Source organism: Nilaparvata lugens, chromosome 3 (assembly GCF_014356525.2).
Source record: "Nilaparvata lugens isolate BPH chromosome 3, ASM1435652v1, whole genome shotgun sequence".
Classification (NCBI taxonomy): Eukaryota; Metazoa; Arthropoda; class Insecta; order Hemiptera; family Delphacidae; genus Nilaparvata; species Nilaparvata lugens.
The window spans coordinates 18,703,811-18,716,292 of NC_052506.1; the positions used below are offsets into that span (position 1 = coordinate 18,703,811).

Below are 12,482 nucleotides of genomic sequence, written 5' to 3' on the forward strand. Positions count from 1 at the left end.
TTCAAATATATTCGGCAACGAATCATGTGAAATTGATTATTTTTATCTAAAATTAATAAAATTAAATAGAATATCTATTAACCATTTTTAGGCTCAGCTTCAGGCTCCTTCGCATCAGAATTCTCCTGTCCCTTTTCTCCAATTTCACTGAACGCCGCTGATACTTCTTTGACGTCCTCTTCGTTCTTCTTTTTCCTTTTCCTTTTTGGGGCTACCTCGGATTCACTTTCTGTAAAATAAAAAAATTGTATTCAAAATTTTTTGTTAAGATAAAATCATCAAACCTATTCAATATTCAACTTGGTTGAAGAATTATTAATATTGTGTTTGAAAAGATTACCGTATTACACAAAATAATAATTTATCAATATGATTTGAAGCACCAATAGGCTACAAAAGATCTTCAATTATCCTACATTTTTCAGAATCGGAATTCAAAAGGAATATGCAAGCGAAAATAATAAAACAAACAACATACATTTTTGAGAGATAATCCATAAAGTAGACAAACCCTATTCACATTATATTACTGTAGAAACAGGAAATCTAGTACAAGTCTTATTTGAGAGTAAATTAAGTACTGCATTTTAATTTGTCCAAGTAGCTCATTCATTTTTCCTGTAGAATTTTTCTCCCTCATTCTTGGAGTAGTACGAATGATTGGTTACTCTGATAATTGGAATTTTACCGAATTAATGGTGAACCATTCAATCTAGACGTAAATCTAATCAAGTACCAATTGAGAGGTTTTAGTATTATGTCGCTCAAGTTAACAACCGTAGTGCTCATGAATGAATTGTTCATCAATGGCCTAGTGATAGAGCAATGTGAAAAACATAAACGAGGGTTATTTGTTTTTTAACCTCCGATTGGTCATTAATAAAAGACAAATGTGCATAAAAGAATAATTCTTTCACCAAAAGTCACTTACACTGATGGTTAATTTTTCAACATAATTGCCGTGAAGGTTGGAACAGCCTACCAAATCCCTCTTCATAAAATGCTGCCGCCAAATGAGTTTAAGAAGGCTATAACGTTGTTTTGGAAATCATCGTTAGTTTGAAAGCTCTAGTTTGAGTTTGGAGAATAGGTATGAGTTACTAGTCGCCCAATCAGGTTTGTATGGTGGGTGATCGAAATTATCCCATTTGATTTGCTGGAGAAGCATTTTGGTTGCACCAGCACAGTGAGGCCGAGATGTCATGCATCACAACGATTCCAGATGTCATTTCAACTGAAGTCTTCAATTTTCCGACACCATGCACGCACAACATCCTCACTAATAACGTTTACTGCGTAGACTTGAATCATTCTCCATTAGATTTATGCTGAACTTTTGCCATTACTTGCAAAAAAACTAATAACTCTACGAAACCAGCACTTGGCGGGAGACTCAAGTAGTGTAGCGGCCTATGTTTATTACTCGACAACAATTGACGATGTGGCCGCACCGATCACAGGGCGTTGGTGGGGATAACAAGCTGTTCAGCTCTGTGAAAGTAGCCACCCTACCGTTTGTCTGTGTCTTATGATATGTGATCGGAGGTTGAAAAATTAAACCTCGTACAATAGTTTTCTCATTATTACTAAACATACAAATCCCGAGATTCTTTATGAAGATTATTTCAATTTTAAAGTTGTGGGATATAACAGTTATAATAATGAAGGTATAGACAACGAATTTGGGTTAGTATTAGTTAGGTTTAACTCAATTCAAAAGTAAAAACTTGAATGACTTTTTTAAATTTACAACTAAGAATACTTTTACATTGCAGGAATAAACATATGTTTTGATGTTTACATGAGTTTGTGGATTTGAGTGAAATTTTCAATATTTTTTTGCAATTGTGAAGGAAGAGTTTTGTTTGGATTCGTATTTGGAAATTGATCAATCTAATAGATTCAAAATTGTAGTAGATACATTTTTTGGACTCAAAATTGTGTACAAATTATCATTTAAGTTACGTAAGTAGCATAACCTTTAGACTGTGTATTCCAAATTAAGGTTTGAAGCAGTTTTGGGCAAATTCCTGTTGTTTTTACCTGAATTGTATTTGTATATGAATAAATAAATAAATAAATAAATAAATAAATAAATAAATAAATAAATAAATAAAGTAAGGAATTCTAATTCTTAGACCCGGTTGCACAAAAGCCTGTTAAATTTTAATAAATGCCCCCAATCAGAGGAGCCTTCTTTTCGAAAAAGCCTTCCCTGATTGGTTCTGGTGATATTTCATAATCATTAAAATTTAACAGGTCCTTTATGTGCAAACAGGAAATAGTCTTGATAAAGGTTTCTAGTGTTAGACTAGATTTAAGACCAGACTGAATTTATCAATGACTCATACATGATTGAAAAATTCACAAATAATTGAAATATGGACATGACAAGAATAATTTAGTTGAGGAATCAGTTTTCGAAGTGACAAGACAGTAGGCTAGTTACCATGGAATACACCCACCTTTCAAAGCTTTATCATCAACATTGGAGGCTTCTTCACTTTCTTCTTTTGAAGCTTCGACTGGTAACTGGCAATCTCCATCCTCTTGGTCAGTTCCCATTTTCTCGGCTTTTACTGTTTTCGTGGTTTGAGCGGCTATAAAAAAGTTGTGAATATAAATAAATATACATAAATCTGTTGACTATCAATTGAAAGACAAAATGAATGAGTAAATGAAGCATATAAAATGTGAATATGTTTAAATGTGGCAAATATTGTTCAATACATTATTTTGTGAGATGCATGGTGCATGGTGATCTAGCCGTATTTACACAGTGCATCCAGATATTCATTTAATTATCTATACAATGACAAATCATAATATAAATATGACTAGGTGAAAGCAACAGGCCTAGGCCAAAACTGTTCTGCTCCCAAATTTTATTAATAGTAAAATTTACAAAAGATAGATTAAATTTTCACTTCCAAGAATTTGAGACAAATTTTATGTCCAAAATTAGACATTTTTGATTAAGAAGGATGAAGCACTAAATAAGAAACTGATATTACACTTGATAGATCACTACTTCAAAGATTATATCATAGTTTAGGTATAATACACAAACCCAACATTAACCTAAAAGAAAATATTTTTCTCAATACGGAATAAAAATCATTTCTATGGAATATTTTGATTTTTCTTCTTTATTTATCAATAGACAATGCATGCATCAAGTTGATCTCATTACTATAAAGTACATATATTAATATCAAGAACGTCGTCGGTTAATAATATTAATAGTTGAGGATTTGATAACGAATATCAATACTAGAATTCGATATACTTACATTAGTACCTCTTGAAAAATTGAAAATAATGGATTTTTGATTATATTCTTCACTTATTGGAAGTGTTATCATTCCTCTACAAGAACTATTGTATGTTATAACTATAAACCAGAATCCATTAATAACCTACCTAGACAAATATTCAATAAGAATAGTTAAAGATACTTGAGACATTATTGTCAAAAATACATTTTATTTTAATAAAAATTATTATATCACAGGAGCATGCTTTCAATTGCATCTCAAGTCTCTTCAATTATGGAAACGTTCCACAACATCAATATTCATCAAAAAAAGAATAGCTTATTGACTAATTGATAATAATATGAAAGTAGGTTATTCCTCAAACCTGATGTATTAGAATCCAATAATTTGTAACTGATAATTTGAAACGCTTCCAACAGTGAACATTACTCCCAATCTAAATTCAAATAGTGCTAAGAAATATTCAACACTATTTCTAAATGGAAACTAATGCATTGGAATGAATTAACATCAACAATCCAACTACTATTCTTCAAAAGTAACTGTCTGTAACTGGTGACAGGAAATTATCAGTTTCTAGATAAGAAATGTGATTATCTTTGAATGATTTCAGTGGACATCATTGAAAAATGAAAGCAACACAATCGAATTCGGTTAATCGTACAACCCAGAGATTAACGAATATTGTTGATAAGGTAACCTTTCGCAGCAATCACATAACTATGAATTGAAGATCCTGCGGAAATCAGTTGGAGAATCAACGGATGAATTGAAATAGTAATTATTAATTAATGATCCGAGAAATCTTGATACAATTCCACGGTTACCGTTTTGCACAGAAATTTTGCTTGTTCTATCGGAAACATATCTTTATCAATAAAGCAATACATAGACACACTATTGAAATATGAAATGCTATTATAATAAATATTTTCAGAAATGAAGCACCATATTGGCCAAATATTGATTAGGGAATCAAGCGAACTATCAGTAGGCAGTCGGTTGCTATGAGAAGAGAAGGAAAAGGATATGATAAAGCACAACAATGATAGAATTCATGAAAAACATATCGTAAATCAATCAATTCTAAAACACTATCTACCCATCCAAAACGCCGATTTTAAATAATTTTTCATACTTTCAAATAATATTTCCATAAATAAACACACTCACGTTTTTCCTTGGTTTCATCATCTATTGGATTACTTTCACCAATCTGTTTAGGATAAGTAGCCTACTCTGTTACAAAAACTACGAATCCATAGGTTTTTACTTTCCTTGCCCTATTACCATAGGTAAGGAAAGTATTGCTTTCCGAAAAAAATTAAGGTACCCCAATTTCTATATTTCTATACGTTTCAAGGTCCCCTGATTCCAAAAAAGTGGTTTTTGGGTATTGGTCTCTGTGTGTGTGTGTGTGTGTGTGTGTGTGTGTGTGTGTGTACACGATATCTCGTCTCCCAATCAACGGAATGACTTGAAATTTGGAACTTAAGGTCCTTCCCCTATAAGGATCCGACACGAACAATTTCGATCAAATGCAATTCAAGATGGCGGCTAAAATGGCGAAAATGTTGTCAAAAACGGGGTTTTTCGCGATTTTCTCGAAAACGGCTCCAACGATTTTGATCAAATTTATACCTAGAGAAGTCATTGATAAGCTCCATCAACTGCCACTAGTCCCATATCTGTAAAAATTCCAGGAGCTCCAAAGTTTCTATGCAAAGTTTGATTTTAGATTCCCAATTATCAGGCTTCAGATACAATTTGAACAAAAATTTCCAAGTGGAAAAGATTGGGCATGAAAATCTCTACAATTAATGACCAGTAACATTTTCACCTAAATTTGGAAATAAGCTCGAAGTTCGAGAAAATAAGATTATTCAATTTGCAAACTGTTGGCAAGTGTTGATTCTATTAAATCTTTCACTATGAACAGATAGCAGACTTCATGTGTCTGCAGCGTTATTGTCCTGTCACCAGCTGGCTTAGATCTTCGAATAGTTGACTAATTTAGATGCGCGGGAACACTAGCGTCAGTTGATCAATTTTCATAACGGCAAGGAAAGTTGTGTGAGTGCGCCACACCAGATTTTTTTTTTATTTGGTTGGACTGTTCTCAAACACATTTATATATCCAGTTCAGTATACCAGTATTTGGACTCAGGAAAATAAATAGGAAAATTACTTACCCCAATCCAAACTATGACGAACTATGAATAAATTGATTATGACCAAATTAAATTCTATTGAGTGAGCCTAATGTACTGAGATAAGAGTCACCCATGATATATGCAAAAATGTGAAATAGGTATAGTTTGTATTTAATACTGCAGAGTTTTGAAAATATAATACAGTACTGTAATTACAATAGATGACACTAATTCGTCAACTCACCATCAACATTTTTCGGCTCTTCTGTGACCGGTGTCACATCTGAATCAGCAGTTTTTCTCTTATTTCTAGGAGGACTTTTCACCTCATCTGTAACAAGGAACAAGACAGTTGAAAACTGAATATCATTACAATCAATCGTGAAAGTGGCAAAAAATTGATATAAAATCAATTTTTCGTTGCACAATGTTGAAAAGATGAATCTCATTTCATTAATGCTCAAAATGTCAAATTGTATCCGGCAGTTTCACTTAATTTAGATTTAAATCAAACGCACACAGCAACAGACAAAGGATAAATCCCCCCCTAGGCGTTCGAAAGTTGCAACGCACACAACCGGACGTCTGTCTGCATATGTCTGCAGTTTAGTAAACGTAACACGTGACATCCTTTTAAAAAAATTTATTCAAGAAACAAACCGGCATAGAGTGCCCAAAATACAAAAATGAGACAAATATCCTTAGTTACAAGACGTTATATACTAATCCAAGTGCTGTATCAGCTACTACACAATAACAATGGATATAACTTGCGACTGCAAGCAGAATCTGTCTGTTGTTGTTTGCGTTCACCTGAAGGCCTGTCATTCACGTCACGGCTTCAACTGTACAGGTATTCCTGCCTGAACTGACAAGATATCACACACTACCGTCAACAGAACGAGTGAGGGATCGTTGAAATTGAGAAATTTTTCATTTCTGGTTGACTCAAATTCAAATTTTATTTATTCAAACTCACAATATTCACATTCAGAATCAATAAGAAAAACAAAACACTCAGCTCAGTAAGATAAAAAATAATTAATGGAAGATTAATAAGATAAATACTGGTATGTTTTATTAGAAATACGGTAAATTTGTGAATTGGAATAAAAAATACTACCTGCTGGAAGTATACAATACTCCACGTTTGCAAGCAGGAATGAATATCACTTCAACTAATTTTAAATGCATGAATAAAAGGAGAAAGAAAAAGAAAAGAGAAAGAAAAGACTAGCAACCATTCACTCTCACATTCACTCACCTTGCACACTTTCCAATAACAGCTCATCTTACTAATGCTTATTGCCAGCCACCAAAATTACATTTAAACTAAGAAATAACATTAAATAAGGATTCTAAATGGTCAGGCATAAGACCTCTGAGCCATCTAAGAATTCTTTTTTTGAAAACAAGTTGATTTTGAATCCTCTTGATTTCAATTGGGATGTTATTAAAAAACTTGGGGCCAAGAAATACAAACGATTTCTGGAAACAAGTGGTATACGATTTGGGAAGTCTCAGTAAATCAGCTGTCACTCTCCTAGTTTGATAGCTGGGAACATCCCTGAGCAACGTATGATCACCGTTTCCAGACATTACAAAGAACATATACAGGACCTTAAACACATACATATATCTAAGAGGCAAACATCCAAGGCACTGAAATAGAGGAAAAGAATGTTCATATCTACCCTTTCTATTTATAATTGCTCTGTTGCTTTGTTGGTTATTATGAACAGCAGATAAAGTCAATGAAAATATTCTACATTTTTTCATCATTTTATTCACCTTTATGTGCTACGCCTGCACAGCTACGACAAAAGCAGCTGTCACACAAGTTGTGGCAACCCTGATTAAACATATAGGTGTCATATAACTGGAATACCAGTTGCTCAACACATTATTTTCCACACGTGTGGAAAATAGCAGATGATTCGCCACATCACCCCCCACCCCCCAGATACACTTGGCCAACTTAAATTTCAAAGTTCCTTTTTTCAACTTTACAACGTACCTTCAACTTTTTTCGGCCCTTCAGCTATTGGCCCAAGTTCGAATGTCCTTCGCCTATTTTTTGTGGGACTTTTCGTCTGATCTGCAACAAACAATTTGGAAACTTTTCAAACAATTAAAGATAATAATTAAAATAATTGAATAATTCATCAGATAGGCCATCGAAGTAACGTAAAAATTATTCTCATAGTAAAGTAAGTAAATTCGTATGGCTTTTTGATGGTGGGGTGTCCCTAGCGGGAAGGTCCCGCCTTGCCTGAATATAAAGTTTAAGCCGTCAATGGTCCTTACGACCCATATAACTTACGAAGATTTGGCCTTACTAAGATTCATACAATTGTTTTTTTTGTTTGACGTTTTTAAAGCACTCAAAGTTAAAAAAGTAGATTAGTTGAGTTTAAACCAAATTTCAAACAGTTTGATCGCTCATAAAAGTTTTAAAAAGTCAAATAAAAGGGAAAATTTTACGAATATTATTCAAATTTTCTTCTGTCTTCAGCCATACCCTTACAATTGGATTTTGACTGATACTTTTCCAGTTTTTTTTTTCACAAATATCAATATATCTCAAAAACTAAAGTCGCAATAAGAAAATTGTACTGGACATGTTTTGTTGAAAAGTTCATTTGGAAACATAGTCTGCGGCTGTTACACCTTTCGTGGTTCATTCTGAATAATTATTTTGAGTCTGATCATGCAATTGAATTTTGCGAATATAAATGAATTGGATTGTTGAAATAGTGTTAAATCTCATGCCTACCTTCAGCATCGTTCAGCTCTTCAACAGGATCAAGTTTAGAATCTGCGGCTTTTCTCTTATTTCGAGCAGCAGGTTTCTTTTGGTCTGCAACAAACAACAAATATAAAAATGAATGAATTGATTTAGATATTTGTAAAAACTTATTTTTGGATTCTTCAAACAATTTAGAAAGATTGAGTGGATAGTTGGAAGTATGATCATTTAATTACGCTTGAATTGAATAGATTTCTTATAAGAACCACCTCAATTGGATTCTCCTTGAAACCAACAAACTTACTGGCTTAATTTTTGACTTCAATCATATTTGGCTCGTATTCTAGAGGCAAAAATAATTCATTGACTAATTCCATGTAAAAGCTGGGCAGCACTTCAAAAAGTGCATTTTGAAAACTAAGGGACATTCACATTAACAATGCAATTCATATTGATTCAATAAATGAAAATCAAACAAAAAAAAGCTTAAATATAATTGTTTGAAAGTTTGGCAATTGAGTACTTCAGGCACAGCCCAACTATTATTCATGACTTATTGAAAGCGTTATATGCTTTTTACAGAATAAAAAGTGACTAAATTTGAACATTAAAGTTGGAGTATTGAAGACTAAGATAAAAAATAAAGTTTGTAATTATTATGAAGGTAATTTGGGACAGTCTTTTAATGAAGCTTAAACATGTTGGCAACTAAAAGAGCATTTTCAAGTTAACGTTCTGCTCAATTAATGACAAATAAGATAATATAAACATAAAATATCTTCACCTTTATTCGGACCTTTTTTCAAAACTCTCCTAGTTTCTGCCACTTTATTTGCACCATCTCTATCCACATGAATTTTCGAATTTATTCTAGTTTCTGGAAGAAATCCGTTGTACAGATTATAATCATTGTCATTCAGAAGTTAGTGTTTAAAAAAGTCATGATTAAATTGCATTTATTAAACGAGCGTTAGCGAATTCTCACTTTTGACTTACTGAAGGCCGAAGTCGTTGTCCGTCTGCTTGTATGTTCTATAATAACTTCGGAAAGAATTGATCAATCAGCTTCAAATATTGAACAAGTATTCTTCGTACGTTTTTACTGGTCAAGTTCGTTGGACAACAAAATTGACCCATTTCTTCATCCTTTTTCAAGATATAGATATAATATTGAAAGTGCATAGGAAAAAAATTTGTTGTGGTTTGTCATTATTTAATCAGCTGAAGAATCCATTGCATGCAATTACAACAGTTTTTCCATTCATTCAAAACATCAGCTGAGACTATTTGGGAGCTATCACACTGACAGTCCTTCAAGCGCTGACACATGATTTCAGCTGGTTAATATACAACAATGATTTACAACTTTTACATCAACAAACTGATACAAGTTGAGATATCAATGTGCGGTTTTCGCCATTGGAACTCGCTATCGAAATCATCTATCACATAACCACTTTCTCATTAAAAAATAATAATTTGGATTCATATGAGGGACAAGGATGTTGAAGCGAAAAAGTAATTTTTAATTTCAAATAGGATCCCCAACAAAACCTACTATCAAATTATTCTTGTAAGAGAAATATTTAGCTGTTTCCATAATTTTCACCAACTCCATATAATTAAAAGTTGGGGGTTTCAAATATTATATTACAATACATGAGCAAGTTCTCCAACCCAGGGGGTCACTAGTAGATAATTATTGATAAGGTATAAATTAAGACTCTCTGATAAAAACGATCAACCAATTATGTGTGGGTGGAGCTATGCGCTATACTCAGATAAACTCGAAATTAGATCATAAAGTGATCAACTACCGTATTTGCCAACTGTTACATTAATGTGAGAGTGGACTTTATTTCTCCCGATCTGGTAGTGAAGAGCTTCAAGAAATTCTGCATCTCCAATAGCCTAGATGGAGACGGAATTTTGCCGAGTGGGATGGCGAATATGATTAAGTAGAAGACGATATTCAATCTGAAGAGGGAGATTCAAGCAGCGATGAAAGTTGGCAGTGACGTATCCAAGGGGGGAGTTAATATGGGGATGAATCCCCCCCGAAATGGAACCTGATTTTTTTGTGGCTGGATCAGCCACAAAAATTAGCATCTAATACCATATTTTATTTATATTCATATACAAATACAATATTGTACCATGTAAGTCGAGAAATATATAAGGGATGAGAGAATAGCACTGCAATAGCAATGATAATAATAATGAGCTATTTTCTTATAGACAGTGATGAGTGGTCTAGTGCATAGGGACTAGATAGCAGGGGATAGAGAAACTACTGATAGATAGCACTTCAAAGATAGATCACTTTTAACCATCTATTATTATAAAGAAATTCAATTTATGTTGCCCTAGTTGATTATAGTTTATTCAGTTTCATGCATATTCTTAAAGCTTGGAATAGTGCTTTATTGAAGCCAGAATTTAAGCATTCTAGCTTGTTATCAGAATAATAATGAGACAAAATCACTATTTTTTTTAACAATTGAATGGCAAATAAATTCTACTCCATCCCATTCTATTAGTTATTTAATCAAAAACCAATAGGTCTGTGAAATTTTCAAGGGAAAATCGAAATAATAAGTGGCCTACTGATCACCAAAAAAGCTTGAATGGAATGTTTGTTTTCAAGTGGAAAATGTGTGAAATCGCACCAAATTGAATGTATATTTTCAAAATTTTCCGGGTGAGGGTGAAATTTACCGTACCCCCAACATCCCCCGGTGTCTCCCTCAAAGTTTAAGTGCTTTCTACTCCAATGTTATGTTCCCCCCCGAAATTTTTTTCTGGCTACGCCACTGAAAGTTGGGATAAAGTTGTACAGTAAGTAAGCATTTCCTAACATACTGTATTTCTTAAATGTATGCAAACTTCTAAATACGGTAATTCACGTTTCCTCATTCATTAATTAAATATTTTGTAGATGAATAATCATTAAATGGAGTTTTCAATATAATCCTTTAATATTATTTATATTTTGTTTTTTTCATAAGAATAACTCTCAAATTTGAGGTTTGCTTCTTACAAGGAAGAGAGCAAATACATTATTTTCTCTCATTATCACAACACAATCATGATGAGAAGAGTCTTATTGATAGAATTATCCCTCCTTGTTTTATGCCCTGAGCGTTATAAACCAATCCAGTTAGATTCTAAACATTTCAAACTTGTAATAGGTTCCAGTTGTAAACGGTTTCTACAATAAAATACGGTATGCTAGAAACGTTATTCCAGTTACCTTCTGGAGTATTATCTGGAGCAGCTTCAGCTTCTTCTGCGGTCTCTTTCTTCTTTCCACGAGTTGATTTTGCTGGCTTTTCATCTAAAAGAGGAAGAACGATAACTATTATTTTTCATGAATAGGGACTATTTTCATAAATATGATCCCAAAAATTTAAGCAAACTGATACTCTGTATACTGGTTTATTTTTGATATAATGTACTGAATAAATTGATTATGACATTATGATCAAATTAAATTCCATTGAGTGAGCCTAATGTACTGAGATAAGAGTCACCCATGATATATGCAAAAATGTGAAATAGGTATAGTTTGTATTCAATACTGAATAAAAGGTTATTACAATAGCTGATATCCTAATAGTGCTAAAAAAGTTTCAGGGTTGAAGGATAAAAAGAAAATCAAATTTTATGATAATAAGGTAATTACAATAGCTGACACTAATTTACCAACTTACCATCATCATTTTTCGACTCTTCTGTGACCGTTGTCACATCTGAATCAGCAGTTTTTCTCTTATTTCTAGGAGGACTTTTCACCTCATCTGTAACAAGGAACAAGACAGTTGAAAACTGAATATCATCATAATTAATCGTGAAAATGGTGAAAAATTGATAGAAAATCTATTTTTCGTTACACAATGTTGAAAAAAGAAATATTAATAATAATAATAAAATCTCATTTCATTAATGCTCGAAGTGTTAAATTGTATCCGGCAGTTTCAATTAATTTGAATTTAAATCAAACGCACTCAGCAACAGACAAAGAGAAAATCCCTCCCTTGGAGTTCGAAAGTTGCAACGCACACAACCGGACGTCTGTCTGTATAATATGTCTGCAGTTAAGTAAACGAAACACGTGACATCCTTTATAAAAATATTTAATAGAGAAACAAACCGGCATAGAGACTGCCTAAAATAAGTTGAGACTTGGCCCTTCAACCGACGAAATTACAAGGTTGCCAATTCGTGTAAAATTGTAACTTTCTCAAATTTCCAATTCAAAGTCAGAATTGGATGTAGAATATTACCCCTGATATCCTAGTA

General features: G+C 32.9%; 1 protein-coding gene across 1 annotated transcript in view; it reads right to left on the minus strand.

The window, feature by feature from the left end:
- LOC111055634 (titin) overlaps positions 1 to 12,482 on the minus strand; it is a 56,306-nt gene that overhangs the window by 11,564 nt on the left and 32,260 nt on the right. The window contains exons 18-25 of the mRNA XM_039422728.1: positions 11,894 to 11,980; positions 11,434 to 11,517; positions 8,965 to 9,057; positions 8,208 to 8,291; positions 7,449 to 7,529; positions 5,676 to 5,762; positions 2,466 to 2,600; positions 83 to 229 (exon numbers count right to left, since the gene is read on the minus strand). Of these exons, the coding sequence (XP_039278662.1) occupies positions 83 to 229; positions 2,466 to 2,600; positions 5,676 to 5,762; positions 7,449 to 7,529; positions 8,208 to 8,291; positions 8,965 to 9,057; positions 11,434 to 11,517; positions 11,894 to 11,980 (798 nt within the window). The remainder of the gene's footprint in view (positions 1 to 82; positions 230 to 2,465; positions 2,601 to 5,675; positions 5,763 to 7,448; positions 7,530 to 8,207; positions 8,292 to 8,964; positions 9,058 to 11,433; positions 11,518 to 11,893; positions 11,981 to 12,482) is intronic.